Below are 16,537 nucleotides of genomic sequence, written 5' to 3'. Positions count from 1 at the left end.
CGAATTACTGGAGATTGAGGTATTTTAGCATAAGACACACCAATTCATTCTTACCAGTTCAGTCTGCAAGGTTGTGCTACTTCCCAGTCAGCTGGCAGAAAAACACACTATCGTTATTTGGAACATTGAATTTACCTTCTTCCTGCCAGATATCTACTTGATTTCTTTATTGTTTGTCTTCTGCAGGTAAGGATGCCTATCAAATAGCTGAAGTTGTTGTGGTGGTTTTCTTCTGTTAGTCCACAAATCCCTCAGGCATTTGGATGTTGATGGTTTCTCTGTCTTTCTGTTCTTTCCTGGATATTGACATACATTTTCTCAGGATAACTTGATATGCTTCTGGTTTTGTATTATTTTCATTTGTCTTGGACAACGTTGAATAAATCCGTTTGACGAGTCAAGTGTTCTGACTGCAGAATATCAGTCCTTCCGAGAGAGTCTTCAGGGATCAGTGGCAAAGGCATTACTATGCATTTTCTATATATCTTCTATGGAGCTTCTACAGGTTCTTAATACTTAGTAAGTTACCCTAAGAGATCAAAACATTCTAATCGATAGTTTGGAATTCAGCTGCTACAAATCTTACCATGAGGAGAGACCAGGTTATGAAAGGATTCTTTACAAACAGAAAGAATTTATTACTATTACAACTGCAATGTGAACAAATACCAGAATTTGTGTTCACTGGTTCACATGCCTTTCAGACACCATTTTCCTTAGCTGGAAAAAAGTCCTCCTTCTGTTACTGACAGTACTAAATAAATATTTAAACCACTATTTGCATAATTGTTATGCTGGTGTCTCTTGAATTCCTCCTGTTAGCAGTGGAATACGATGTCCCACTATTAGTTCACATCATATCAGTTTGATTTAGTTACTTCTCTCTACTTCTTACTGCATTTCCAGGACCCACCACTGGAAAATAATATGGTTTTAGGTGAAATCAAGAAATTTTTTTTTTTTTTTTTTTTTAAACAGCAATCAGGATTGCAAATTTACATTGAATTTCAGTTTGTCTTGGATCTTCCCTTTAAATAAACACCTCTTTCAGGGAAATCACTGAATCACTGTATTAAAGAAGATCAGGCATCAAATGGGAATACATTTAAATCTGAATCTTGATTGTATGTTTTATTAAGGATATCTGCTGATTCTTCAGGCTAAATGCCTTCTGACTTCCCAGCAGTTTGTGTGTTGTAGTTATAAAAGAATCTTAAGTCTCTTCAGTGCAACTGCTGCAGAAGAAGAGTTGAAAAGAAGATTTCTAAGGATCAAGGGGCACATAAAATTTCTAATCTACCTCCAGCTGAGGCAGTGTGACAAAAAGTCCCACTTTGAAGCAAATTGGGAATCTCCTTGGAAAAGGATGGAATGGGAGACTGGAAATGTGCTGGGTTTTTATTCATGTCTCAACTTCTTTTGAATGTCCTACTTCTTCAGGGTCACATCTTAAGTGTCATTAGCATGAGGCTGCCTATGTTTTTCTGAAGATAAACCCTAAGAAGACAAAACTAATCTGGAAAGCAAATAAATTTCTTTTGTGTTCTTTTCTTAGTGGAAGGGTTTGTGACTCTATTATATAGTAAATACTAAAAATTAGACTAATTCTTGGGGTTTTTTTTCATGAATCTGTTAAGAATTCCTAGCCTTTTGTTTTTCTTTGTAGTGCTTCAGTATTGAAATTAAAAGATAGTGTAAGAAATAAGTTTTTCTTTTTTTCATAGAAATATTTTTAAACATCGTGAATGAAAAGTCATTATGAGAATGAAAAAAAATGAAAATGAGATGTGTACCAAATAGGTTAGAGAACAAATAAAGGCAGTCTAATTTCTGTTTTGAGGGTCTGATTTTTGATTTTTCTTCTGCTCTTTGATAGTATTGGCAGCCTGTAAGTGACAATATTTCCAGATAGGGGAAAAGTAAGTGTAGATCTGTGTTTTCTCATGCAACAGGTTTCCTTTCCCCAGAAATATGTCAGAACTGGCATGGGAATCCATTATGCTATCTCTGAATTCTGCCCTTGCTAACATGGACCATTAATGGTTTTAGAATTTAAACGTGTTTTCTTGGATATAAATTTTATCTGTCCTGTCTCCCTATTTCCCTCCCCTGGGGTTTCTTCCCAGCTGACCCAGAACAAGAGGACAAATGAGTAGCGGGGCTTCCTGCAAGAATCAAGAGGCATGGGGAGCAAGTGACACAGCTGTTGGGGAGGAGGTGTTTGTGAGGCTTCATCCATGGTATGTTTTTTATACTTACCCAGCTCTGTAAATTCAAGTACCACCTAAAACCAGGGGCTTTTTACTCTACAAGCTAGGACTGAAGGCGAAAATTACTGAAGTTGCAATTCATTTTGAGGAATGAGAATAGAGGACTTACAGGTTCACAACTTGGTAACTTTGGCTTCTTGAAGAGATTTTCCTGTCAAACAGTGCCTGATGGTATTATAAGAGAGAGCAGTCCCTTACTGTCTAAATTGCAAACAGGAACTTTTATAAAGTCATGTTTTTCCCATCTTATTTGGGTTTGTGAGATAGCTTCAGCAGAAGAGTTGCCAGAATTAGGATGTGAAGGTGAAAGCCTCTGCAAAGTATGAAGCAAATGAATCACCTTGATTGAGCTACGTCATTTTACAACTTCTCTGTTTTCAAAATTTTGACTCTCCGCTATTACTTTTTCCTTCTCCTTTTACTTGCTAGTGGCTTTTACGACAAGGAATCTGGAAAATTCTTTCTCTTCCACACTTCTGCAGTACCACAAAATTAACTTTGTTGCATGTGGATATTTATTTCTATGTGGTCTTCATTTACACTCAAATGTGAAGAAGTGAACAACAGTTTAAGCATGTAAATATTCAAAGCTGAAATGGAAATTACCAGCCTACTATTTGTCAGGAATTGCTTTAAGCTTCCAACTATGTTTTTTTTTTTTTTTTAACCTTTTGGATGAAGATCTTCATAATTGATGGCAGTTAAGTTTGACTTGTTTGCAGTTTTGACAGTGAGATTAGGAGAAAATATTTTGGAAACAGGATAGTGGTGTTCTACTACAAATCTGTACTAATCTCTGTGTTTGAAGTAGAAACAAAAAACTTTGTAGAGGGTAGCCTTGATGATAGTGCATTACATTTTGTCAGTTTGAAAACAGCCTTTGAAAAATGTGAGCTGTTTCTGTTTAGTTACTACAAATTGCTGTACTACTAATAAAGAGGGTATCTGATGATGCTGTCCATACAAAGACTTTATTAGCCTGGAATCTCCCTTGCTGAATATTTTTTTAAACTGTGGGCATCTGGAATCAGAGTCTATATCAGATTAAGAATTAATCAGATTAAATTCAGATGTAGAAAATTTATTACTTAAATGCCAATATTTGGACAGTCTGTGTAAGGAGAAAGTAGCTTCTCTCTCATGCAGAACAGAGATAGGCTGGATTTGAAAGCTAGGAGATTGGACATAATATAAATTTTGTCTACTGTAGGTTGGAATAAGAAAATAGCTGATGTTAAAAGAGGTGAGAAGTGCGATATGGCTAATAATTGCAGAAGGAAAGATAGAAGGAGGGGAAAAACAACAGAGCAATACAAAGGCCAAGTTGAAGGTGATGAGGTGAGAATAAAAGTTCTAAATCAAGACTATTTGTGAGGTGAAGTAGTTTATAGCTGATTTTCTAGTCTCTGATTGCTGTCATCCTGCCTAGATACTCTCAGGAAAAATAAAAATAAAGTTCTTGTCTGTTACTTAAAAATGTTTGCTATGCTCATATGGTGTCATCTTTTACTCTCTGTGAACAGGAAGGAGAATAGGAGCCTTGGTGACTTGATAGTGTTGGTAACTGGCTAAACTAATCCTTGTGACCTTCCTAGCAGAAGTGTTCAATGAGGGTTTAACTTTCAAAGGAAAATTATCTTAAGCAATAAAAGAGATCACTTGAGATTAGTAGACAGTTAAGTAGCTCTGTTCACAGAAGGAAAGAGGCAATGGAGAAGAAAATAGAGGAGGTTTATAATCAAAAGAGCAAATGTTGGACTGTTTCCAGAAGAAGGAGGCAAATGAAGGAATGTCTGTATCTGATAATTAGTGAAAGAAGGCAGGTTCATTTCTTGTTGCTGGCTAAGACAGTTGAGTCAGATTCTCCTGTCCATTGCTTGTAGTATGACTATTGCTCTTGTTTCTCGTGTTATGGGTTTTCCATGGTTACTTCAGCACAAGACAACATTGGCACCAGCCCTCAGTGGAAGGAGATTCAGTGGCCTTAAAACTCCTGGTGGCAGATGGGAAAGCAAATGATTCTGCTCCCCAGTGTTAACTGTGCTTCAGGTGGTGACATAGGGTGATAGGGAGGATACATGAGGTGGGATGGAGGGTGATTGTTTCAGGATGCAATGATTTTTTGGTCTGTAGCACACACTGCTATGTATGTCTGCAGCCATATGTGTTTGCAGCTGGTTGAGTGGTTTGGGATCCTGATACATTGGTTATCTTTATTTGTGGGGAAAGAGGAAAATCGGGGGAATCCAGTGCAGTCTGAAACTCATACAGTTCTAAGTCAGCAAGTAGGAAACACAGGGAATATCTGGCCTGGATACTGAGTGTATACCTGTTCTATATTCTCATATCCTTGGGCAGGAAGGGATGAGTTCCAAACCTGAACTAAGTTGTCTGTTCATGTACACATAATCATGCTCACGTATGTTGTTACTAGCCTGCCTGACCAGCTTGGGACTGGAATGTTTTATGCTAAACCATGTGACCTGATTGTGCAGGCAGGCTTGTGATTCAGAGAAACAGCTGCAGTGTAAGTTCTTATACAAGAAAGCATACACAAAGCTAAGTTCATCTCTGTATTAATCTATCCCTTCATACTTCATGTGCAAAGCTATCATGCTACCATCTATAATAACACCATGAAAATTATTTCCATATGTCCTTTTTTCCTCTGGAATATGACTTTTGTCTGTGTGTATGCCTGTGTGCAACTGTGTAAAAATTCCTTCCTTCTTCCATGTTCCACATGTAGTGACTAACAATGTGCCTGCTATTTTCTGCTTCTGGATCCAACAGGAGATTTATGCTTTCTTTTCTTTATTTTCTCCCCATTTTTTTTAACCAGGAACATTTAAATCAATATTTTTTTTTCTTTTTCAGTAATGGATTTCATGACAAATTTCTACCACTTTTGCTATAGGATCAGCAGGAGGCAGCTATACCATAATCACTTTGAGCTCAATAAGGAGATCTTTACAGGCAACTTTGTTCTTATTTCTTAACAGGATTAAGAAGCTCAGCTCTTTAAATTCTTGCATATAACACTGACATTTCGAGGGTGTGTTTGGACCAAGGAGTTCAAAGAGAAGGAATAGAAAAGAAAAGCCAATATGACTTTGTTTTTTACCTTGCTGCAGGAGCAGTTTGTGCAAATCGCCTATAAGCTTATTGACCTGAATCTTTGACTCCTTGTTTTCTCTGGATTTGGCTGGAGTGTAGACACTGATAGAGCACTGATAGAGGTGATTGCACAGCCCTCGGCTTTGCTTGGCACCAGACACCCCCCCTCCCTGCGCCTGACATTATCTTTCCCTGGCAATACTTCTGCTCTGCTGCAGCTCACATTCCTTTACATTTTTTAGATTATTTTAATTCATTGCATTTTATTTATGTAGACTTTCTGACTAAATGAAGGATACATTCATTATTTTTATTAATCAGAGACAGGAGAGGACATGTATCTATTTTCATCTCCTAGGATAACTAGAATATGCATAAGAACTCACAGCGCTACTTCCAAGAATGCAATAGTTACATCTTACTGACTTGTCTGCATGTTTGTGACACTGTTGGATTCTCATATTCCCCAGAGTAAGGGTTCTCTTACATTTATCTGTATCACATTCAGCTGAAACAACTTTAGAAGATGAGGCCAGGGGATCTCTTCACTCTCTACAAGCACCTGACAGGAGGCTGTAGTGAGGTGAGCTTCAGTCTCTTCTGCCATGCCTGCAGTGACAGGATGAGAAAAAATGGTCATAAACTGAGACAGGGGAGATTCAGATTAAGATTAGATGTTAGAAAAGCATTTTTCACTGTTAGACATTAGCATGGTGAGGCACTGGAATGGGTTGCCCAGGGAGTTGGTGGAGTCACCACCCCTGGAGGTGTTCAAGAGGTGCCTGGATGTGGCTCTGGGTGATGGCGTTTAGGGGTTACAGTGGCAGTGCTGAGTGGTGACAGCTGGACCTGATGATCTTAAAGGTCTTTTCCAACCTTAATGATTCTATGATTCTGATCTTCTGTACTTTTTGTCAGATGCTGAATATGGACAAAGAAAGGAAGGGGCTTCTCTGATGACAGCCTTTGAACAAGGCTATGTCAGAATTAGATTGGATTCTAGCAGGGTGAAAGGGAATCTTTTTCATCTGAACATCAGTATTTGCTTTGTGACTTAACTCTTATGGTTTCTCATTCTTTCCTGCTACTGGAGCTCAGAGGACCACCTGTTTTCTTTCTAGAACGGAAAAGAGATATCTGAAAAGGTTGAAGTGATCTTTTTTTTTTTCCCCCACCATTCACTAGAGAGCATGTGAGGGCTTCCAAAACAAAAAGTACAAGATTTTCTATTCTGTATTTTTTTATTTACTGCTAACCCGTGTTTAAACCTGTCAGGCCATATTTTCAGTCCTGCTTAAACCTATGTAAGTATTAACATCAACTTTAGTTGGATAAAAATTTGGCCTAAGTTAAACAAGCAAACCCTTCTTCTAATCAGGACATTGAATAATTGGTCATCAAGCAGAAAATTATATCTCAAAAAGAAACTAAAAATCTATTTTTCAAGAAATAAATACATAGATCCAAATAGAAACATTATTTTAACTGTACATAATTAAAAAGTGAAAGGAACACTTAAACAGCTTACTCAACTTTAAGCAGTTTATCAAAGCAACTCCAGCCTTTTCAGTCAGCACATTTTGGTTTTCTCAAGAACAATGAAATTCTGAATTCTATCTCAGCTAAGGATATAATTCATGAAGGGATTATTTGGTTACAACAAGTAGTGTAATGTCCTCTTTCTAGAAAGTCACAAAACTTGAACTTGGAATGACTTAAATTTGAGGTCAAATTTGACAGAATATGAATTGCAAATTAATAGGGATAATCTTCTTTAAAACATGGGATGCATAAATGACGAATTTCACCACATGTTCTTAGTTCAGGTGTACTCGATGCAGTTTCTAATTTTGTTTATAATGAAGGTCCATTTTGTTTCTTTCTTGTCTTATTTGGTGGCCCTGACACAAAAATTCTGCATATGTTTGCAGAGTTCTAAGACATGGCTGAAAAAATTCTTGTCAACCCAGGCCTAAAAAGCAGACTTACTCACAGGTTGTGTACTATATGGGTACATTTGCAGTAATTTAACTCTGAAAGGATCAGTAAAAATAAATAAAGCAAGTGCCACAATTATGTCATCATTGGATAAATATTGATAAGACAAATGTTATTGCTGGATAGAGAAAAAGAAGCATGAATTTTTGACTGCTAAGTATTTTTTTGGGGTTTGACTCACAGAAGCCTAGACTGGTTTTGAAATCGTGTGTAATACAACATGCATGTAGGAACACACCTGTAGTGATAGGGAATGGGTTGCTTTTGATATTGAACCATCTGAAAGGTTGATTATGTCAAATAAAAACATCCAGTTGTTTTCAACAAATTAAATTAAGATTTCACTGTATAAGAACAGGTACCTTTTGTTACTATTTATGTAGCCATGTGTGGAAGTCACATAAAAACTGGATTTGTCTATGATAATGATTTCAGCTGCAAAATATAAAATGAGGTGTTAGTGGTTGGATGAAGAATTCTTACAGGAGATTGAATATTTCTGCAGTAGGGATGAAACAGAATTGTTATATAATTAAATTGAAATACGAATGTGCAGAAGAGCCTTCAAAATTAGAATTCGAAATTTGTTAGAATTTCTCTGAAGTAATCTCTCTGTTCTGCTTCAGGCTGGTTTAGAATCTCATGGATTGGTGATTTCCATTGAACTAATTTTCGAAAATTTTATTTAGCAACAGTCTTTATTTGTGGCATGTCAATATCTTTTAAAATGTGCTTCTGCTGCTTTTCTAACCTCATGCTTAGAGCTATGTAGCTTGAACCCCTGCCTAGTACTTGCATATGCCTAATAGAGTTCTTGTATTTGAAGTTTTAATGGAGGAAGATTGAAAAGATGCTAGACTTTTTTTTGCTTTTTTAAAAAATTGATAGAAGCTCTCAAGTAGCCAGTATATCTGAATGATGCTCATTTGTAGTATGGGTCTTTAGAGTTTCTTCCTAAAAATTGGAATATATATATGTGTGTGTGTGTGTGTGTGTGTGTGTGTGTGTGTGTGTGTGTGTACACATATATACATATATATATTTAAAATCCATTAATAAAAAGAAAGTCTGGAATACAATTTAGAGAATACTTTCACTGTTCTGCAGGAAATACATTTGAATGAGTGATCCTTGTCTTGAAAGGACTTCAAAAGCAAACAGTGGCGATAATGAGAACATATCAAACATGTAGAGAAGAGGAAGGCCAGACTCAGTCTACATGAATGTGCTGCACAGCAGTGTCTTATCCCAGGAGAAAAGTGCTGTAGCTGAAATGGTTGGAAATAATTGACACTGCTTTTTAACACGATCACTGTGCTGAAATGTAATGTGTCAAGATGTCATTTTATTAAACAAAGTGGTGATTTTAATAGGAACCAAAATAGTTTCATAACACTATTTTGGAGAGTTAATGGCTAGCACATATGTGGGCACTTGCCAACACTTGAATATTCGCAGACTGATCCTAAAAATTAGGGAAAGAGACAATGCATTGTTTCTGAGACTTTCTGGACAAATAATTCTAAGAGTGCTTAGGGCAAATGGAAACGTACAGTTATTTCAAATGAGGTTTGTCCCAGGAGAAATTATGATTGTTAATCAGCATGACAGAAAACAATAATTGCTTGCAAAGAAGCAAAGTATTGAGGTGATTAATATAATCTGAAATAAAATGCAGTAGATTAACTTGTTCAAGTGCTGGTTTCTTTCAGGTGCATTGCCAAATCAATCATCTGAGGGCCAGAGTTTGCTCATACTTTCCGTATTTGTCAAGTAACATGTCTCGGTTGATTTTTATGGGCTTCACTGAAATTATTTTGATATATATCAGATTAATTGATAACTGTCTGGTAGTGATAGCACCAGATCTCTTCCTCTGTCTCTCTGTCTCTCTGTCTCTCTGTCTCTCTGTCCTTGCAAGGTTTGTAAAGTAAACCCATTTGCATTGCACTGTACTTACTGTAGTTGTTTATCTTGTTCTCGTATCGTTTGGCAAATATGAAAAAGTGTGGAAACATCCCTCCCATATATTTTAGTATCTTTATTCTCAGAGTTCTATTACCATTCCAAAAGCTTAAATATTTTCATTGCATTATTTTATACCCAGAATGATTTATATCTGCAGCAACCTGTATTGCTACTAAATTACAGTTAAATATACACATAGAATACTTTAAAAAGATACAATCCACAAGAAGGTTAGTTAAGGCCTATTAGATGTCATTGGTATGCCTAAGAATAGTATGTGCTGCTAAAAAGTATGCTACATTGAATGAATTAAGTATTTGTATTACAAGTTGTATATGGTTTATTTCAAAGTTAGTGAGTATGGCTTTTGAAGAGAGGTTCCTGGCAACAATCCTCAGCTTACAGCGTGTTTCTAAGGATTCAAGAGCAGGATTATCAGTGTGTGTAAGCTCTGTTACTGGTTGCAGGCATTGAGATAAAGCAAATAACAAAGGGCAGTTTTTGATTGCTGATCTATAGTTTCTGAAGCTCTGGCATCTAGTTCGTATGTGTAGTCTCAGAATCCTTGTTTGGTTGGATCTAGAACTGTGGCAGAAAAGACCAGGCACCCTGCCCCTTCACAGCCAGTCACACTGGTCTGTCACCATCCATGAGGTTATGTCCTTGCCACATGAAGGTCTACAGTGAGCGACTCCCCAAGTCTTTGCATTGCATCTCTTTTCTCTTTTGGCAATAGAGTGCTACAGGCTTTGCAGCAATTTATTCCTGTACTGATTTATTATAATTGAGAATTGATGTTTCACTCTGAACAGCTGCATGAGGATGTTAACAATTTGAGTTTACATTTTTGCTGCCAGGAAGAGGGAAAACAAACTGAATTTCAAACTTTTATTGTTCTCTCACTCTAATAGAACCTGCTATGTGCTTTTTGTGACTGGTACAGTCCTTCACCCAAAGCTATTTTGTCTGATGATAAAACCATGAGTGTATGAAGCTTGCACGTTTTTCATCTCTTTTATGACCTTATCTTTTGTGAGCGGTTCCTATGAAGGTATCCTAACTATAGGAAGCACCTGGTAAACATATGTGATATCTATGCCATGATAAGCAGTTGTGAACAAGAAAGTAGATCTGTCAGTTCTGAACTGTTCATTGTTAAAAATACTTTGTTGATTTAGCTGATTGCAAAATACATTATAGAGTGCCTAGCAGCTGCTATAACCTTCCTAGTCAAGAAAGTTCAATAGTTATATTGTATGAGACTTTCTATAAGAGCCTAGTACTGATAGGAACAACATGGATTAAAACAGCAGGATTGAGAAGAACTGCTAACCCATGTGCTTCTATAAAATACCACAACTACTTGTGGTACAAGCTGATTAAGTACAAATTGGGAAGTCTTTAATTTGTTAAAAAGATTAAAGTGAAATTACTTGTTAATATTCAAGTCTCTCTTTTCCTACTTGTCAGTGTTGTCAGAGAAGTTGGAGTTCTCTCTCTTATGCTTCTGGTAATATGTCTCTTTTACAGTCTTCAGATTTCCTGACCAACTTTACCACCTTGAATTACAGTGAATTATCTATTGGATAAACATTAGGCTATTTAAACCACATTAAAAAAACTTGAACTGTTTTTGAATGCTGTCAAGATGAAGGTCAAGATGAAAATTCTATCCACATTACATATTGAAGTTATTTGAATAAGATGGTGTTTTTTTTTTCCTCTTAGTTAAGCAGTATTTTGTGTATTCAGCATTTCAGCATAAGTCAGAGATTTGTTTCCCCCAACTTTAGCTGACTAAAGATAGGTTCCTAGTCTAAGCTGTGTGTTTAAGAGGATGATTCATTTCAGCTCTCTCAGACACCAAGAGGGGTCTTACATCTCAGGCATCCTAGAATAGGATAAATCACTCAGGAGGTTTCTTTCTTCCCTGCCTATGGGAGTGTCTACATAAGTAGTCTGGACTAGCTTAACTTTCAGGCATCTAAGGTTAGAGGTGATGAGTTCTGCCAAAAGTGTAACTTAAATACCAAGTATAGAGAAGTAGTGGAAATTCCAGATTTACTTGACTAATGACTGAACATAGTTTATGGTATTATGTGCACTTATTCATATAAGTATTTTTTCATGCAATGGTCATTTAAAGGACAAAATTCACTTACCAGGCTTGGTTGCTAAGAAGCAACTGCTTAAACGTGCTTAAACAGAAGCAGGTTTTGGTTCATTTTAGAGTACTTACACCACTCTTTGATGTTGATGGGAAAAAGTTGTTTATCCTTTAACTTAACTACAAAGTGTAATTGGGCAGCAAAGTAAAGAAAAAGTGTGAGAAAACCCAAAATAATGGGATTAGAAAGGAATCAACAAGTTAGTAGCACATGAGTAGCATATATAGGCAAAAAGGATTTGATTGGACTTGGAAGAAATAAATAATTAATTTCCTGGATCCATTTAAATGTCTGTACCTGTAAATTGAAGAAAAATGTAATCAGTTGGAAAATAAATATAAAAAATAGTCTTGTTGAGAGACTGAAAAGTAGTCAGTGACTGAACAGAAAGAGTAAACAATGGAAAGAAAATAAATTCTGAAAGGAAATAAACTCCTTTGTGTGCTAAACAAATGTTAGCTGCTAAAATAGCTTTAAGTATGGGGAATGAAAAAATCTTTGTTATCAACTCTTCTGCTAAGCCTCCTTTTAGGTTTTTAAAGTTTCAGTGTCTCCAGCACCAAATGGATTGTCTTGGTTGCACATTTCAATCTGACATTGATGCTCAGCTGAGCCTGGGATAGACTTCACTCCCTGGTGGATTCGGAAATTGACAGTAATTTGCCATTTCTTGGTTTCACTAGCAGATTGGAGTAGCTTGGGAGAACAGGAGAAATCAGTGTGGTGATATTTCAGGTGTGTGATGCATGCATTTGGCAGTTGGGAATAATAGAAAATATCAATGAAAATAGTTGAGAATACTTCTAGATGCAAAGCAAAGTTTTCCTTAATGTAAATTCTACACATTTAATCTACTCTATTTGCACAAGACATGCATCAATTCATTAAAACCTGACTGTGAAAACCATGTAACACTGTACTTCATGAAACACTGAAAGAGCAAGTTAATGGAAATTTACGTAGTCTACTAACATACATCTTCAGATTTTCCTTATCTCCCAGATACTTAATTACTGTGTACTATACTTTTTGTACCTTAGCTGTCGTTCTGTCCTTTTGCTTTTCAGCCCAATCTTTTCACTCTTTCCTCTTTTAATGCTAGTAGTTTCATTTGTTTATGCTCTGGTTAGTTGCACTGGCTGGAAGAATGCTGAAATTTGCAAGCTAATGCCAGGTTGGCATATATTGTAACCTGGAAAAACATAGTATTTTGGAGGTTCAATTGTCCAATCATCTGTGCTTCTTTTCTGTCTAAAAGAATTACTATTTCTAGATTTTGCTCTTATTGTCCTGATTTAGTACATACAACTCTGTTATATACAGTGGAAGAAAACCATTTGCATTCTCTACAAAGAACATTCTAAGAACTGTCTGTGTTGGTTATACATCTTGAGTTAGAAAACTAGAATTGTCCTTGCTGTGAATTGCTTTCCAACATTTTCAAGAAAACTGGCATTGATCATGTCAGGTCTCAACTTAGGAAAATTTTTTTGTCTCCACTGAGGACAAAAAAGCTGCTTTAAGTTGCTATAGAAATGTAGAAAATAGAGAATATGGAAAACTGAAGGTAAAATTGTCAAATAGGTTCTTCAGTCCACCCAAAGAAAGCAGAGGTCTGATTACTACAAAGTAACTATACAAATGCTAATTCAGAATAGGCTAGTTGCTTAAAAACAAGTAATTGCTAAAATTGCTTAGCAGAAACTTGATAGCTTTTTCAGCACATGAGTATCTTTAGGACTTTCTTCTGAAAGATAACTTCAGATTGAACTGAAGCATGTGAACTTCAAATGCCTGGCTACCATTACACAGTCAATTTGACACAAAAATGATACTCGATATTTATGTTGTATTCAAGTTTTTTGTACACACTACAAGTGCATAAGAATATTCTGGACTATGTTTTTAGTACCACAAGTTCACTGAACTGTAGTTTTGTAATCAGACTCTGGAGTGATTATAGTATTGTGTTTGTGTGAGTAGTAGTTTATCAGGCTCTTAGACTTCATATTTGAAAAACTGTGTTTTATAAATGCAAGGAAGAATGTGTTATTATGAGACTTTACATGTGCACATGAAGTTAATACTTTATAGTGTTTGTATATAATCATGTACTTGAAAGCTCTGGGTCACAATCTTATCCAGTATAAATATAGCTCCAGTGATAACGTATGGGGATCTGGCATAGTTTCTTGTAATCACATTTCTTTACCTATGTTGCTAATTCAAGCTTTTGTTATCATGAGTGGGGAAAAAATTACATGTTACTGCTTAATTGCTGTGCTTTTTGCCCCTTCTTAGTCTCCTGTTGTTAAATCAACAAAGGGTCTGATTTTTCAGTTTGTAAAATACACAGTATTTGTTTTTCTACTGCTATCACTTTTTTCTGGGAGATCATTTTTTAAAAAGTGCCCTTCAAGTTTGATAAAAAAATTAAATCATAATCAGTCCTATTTGACTGAAGAAGTTAATTTCGTAGATTTTTTTTTTCTTTCAATTCTTCTTAGTGTCTTCCTATGCATGAGTTTCTTGGAGAGGTTAGTGTTAAAAAAAAAACAAACAAAAACTAACAAATCTACAAATGAGTAAATTCCAAACCTGGAAAAGCCTTTAGTGATGTCACTTAATGTGTTACTATGGCCAGAGTGTTTTGTGTTAATACTGTCATCTTCAATGTAGTTTTCATAGTGCTTATTTCAAAGTATTTTTGCATGGAGCTTCCCTAGTGTATTTTTTTACCTGAAATAACTTCCCTTTCAACAAGGAGTTTTTCAAATAAAAATTAAATGGTCATCTCTAAAAATTTAACCTTATCATAATTTTCTGTATGTCCTGTATATGACCTGGTTAAGAATAGTAACAGAAGGCAAACAGACATTTTCAGGTACTTCTGGATGGTGAAAATCCAAAAATTCATCAGAAATGTAGCATTTCTTTAAATAAAGCTTGATAGGGAGAAAAGTACTTTAGGAACCTCCTGGTACATTATGATTTTAAGGGCAAATTCCTTAAATGCTGAAATACCATGGATTAGCTTTTCACTAGTTTTGTGAAAAAGCAAAATGTTTAGTGGACCATGTTTTTGTTCTGAGTGTCATTTATTTGCAGCACATAAGAAACATTCAGGTGTCAATTCAAAAAAACTAGAAAATCCATAACTGAAAGCAAATGTTCCTGGGGGCTCATGAGCTGATTTCTTTCTCTCCTTAGTACCTACAGACTCAGTGACTTTATGTGCTTTGTTTTACAGAATTATGACTCTGTTTTTTAACCATATGGAGTAAACACTGTTTTCCAGGATTTTCTCTCCATGGAACTGGAAGTACTGGATATTCAGGGATTCTTTGAGTTAGTGCGAACTCACAAATGTTTACATGTCAAATATTTTTTTCATTTTCTCTTTGTTTATAGACATGCATATGTTTTCACTTAGGCATATAAGCAGTTTGGATATTACAGGAGCTTTGCTTTAAAGTCACTATTGGAATATGTCAATACTGTATTTTTTGATGGTTTTTCAGGCAGTGAAGAAGGCATCCAGGAGGCAGCAGAATCTGATGGTGACGCAAGGTCAGAGAAACCAGGGCAGCTTGCTGTGGAGACTCAAGACTGGGATGGGCCAGGTAGGGAGAAACAACTGAAAGCCAAGAGAAATTTTTCAAAGTAGACTAGAATATTTGTTAATTTCATTTTTTTAGTAGATTGTTGTGCTTCACATTTATTTTTAATGGACTGCCTCTTTTATGACCCTTTGGGTTCCGGATATTGACAGGTAAGTACTAAGATGACATTCTCGTGTTAAAATAAATGGCTTTTGTTCCACCATTTTGTAAAATGTTCAACATAAAATGCCTTATGTACTTGTTTGATGTAAAGGAAAATTTTCTTGCTGCTTAGAATTTTAGTATTAAAATTTCTCAGTAAGTTCTTTCTTCTGTGATTGAATTAAGGGAAAAGCACTTCTGCTCTGTTTTCTGAGGTCAGAAGGTCTCTTCTCAAGCTTTGTGCCAACGTTTAGCAACATGTTCAGCTTAACAAATAGATACGATGTCTACTAACATTTTCAAGGAGCTTTTTTTACCTGTTTGAGCCTGATAGAAATCATTTAGCACACCTGCTCATTGGTTTCAGTGGAAAGAAAAACTCAGAGTGCATTCAGTGAAGCATACTTCTCATTAAAACAGTAATTCAAGGTAACATTTTCTGCTATGTAAGTGAAGATCGTGCAAGCATAACATTGCTAAGATGTAATGGTAATGTGGCAATACTTTCAAGTATCTGTTCAATATAAATATGTAAAACCTCTCTTGTACTGTAAAAGTACCTAAGGCAAAGGGGTAAATTGTATTTCTCAATTAGGCAATTCTGCAGTTGAATGCAGTGTTTTCATGGGCATGGACTTGGGAATAGGCCTTAAAAATCCATTATATTGACCATAATTTAATAAAACTGTTGCAAAATGTGGATCTGAAGCCAAACACGCTCTAGCAATAGCTGTATCTCTTATGGAAATTTTCCCTCAAAAGGATGAGCACATCAGAAGAGAGTTCCAGAATCATTCTATCAATAATTTATAATGCAATAATAATATTTCATTAGAAAAATTCCTATATTTCAATCACATTTTCATCCTTGCTTGATTTTGCAAATTACTGTATGCTCTTCATGAAGAGAAGAACAAAACTAATGGCAATTTTCTGAAACCAGTAGCTGGAAAATACAATGCAAACAGAAATGAAGACATAGTATATCCAATTCTTATGATATCATTTAAAATGTTTTTCATGATAATACACAAAGAACTTGATATTCTATGTAAAGCACTAATGGTGTTATATGAAAACAAGGTTTAGTATCACACTACTGTACATGTAAAATAATGCAAAATATATATATGGATGTAGGAGAATGGCCTTTTCTAGCTGCATAGCAGATTTAAAGTATTTAAGTATTTTAAGTATTTATTTTAAGTATTTATTTTAAGTATTTACCATATGGCTTATTTTTAATTTCATT

General features: G+C 35.6%; 1 protein-coding gene across 2 annotated transcripts in view; it reads left to right on the top strand.

The window, feature by feature from the left end:
- The window catches only part of ZFPM2 (zinc finger protein, FOG family member 2), a 308,926-nt gene that overhangs the window by 57,656 nt on the left and 234,733 nt on the right, over positions 1-16,537 (top strand). For both annotated transcript variants that reach the window (XM_005479439.4, XM_005479438.4), the window contains one exon: positions 15,043-15,144. In XM_005479439.4, coding sequence (XP_005479496.1) covers positions 15,043-15,144 — 102 coding nt within the window. The remainder of the gene's footprint in view (positions 1-15,042; positions 15,145-16,537) is intronic.

The sequence above is a fragment of the Zonotrichia albicollis genome, chromosome 1, assembly GCF_047830755.1.
Source record: "Zonotrichia albicollis isolate bZonAlb1 chromosome 1, bZonAlb1.hap1, whole genome shotgun sequence".
Lineage (NCBI taxonomy): Eukaryota > Metazoa > Chordata > Aves > Passeriformes > Passerellidae > Zonotrichia > Zonotrichia albicollis.
The sequence above is the reverse complement of the archived record's forward strand: the minus strand, read 5'-3'. Positions and strand labels throughout refer to the sequence as shown.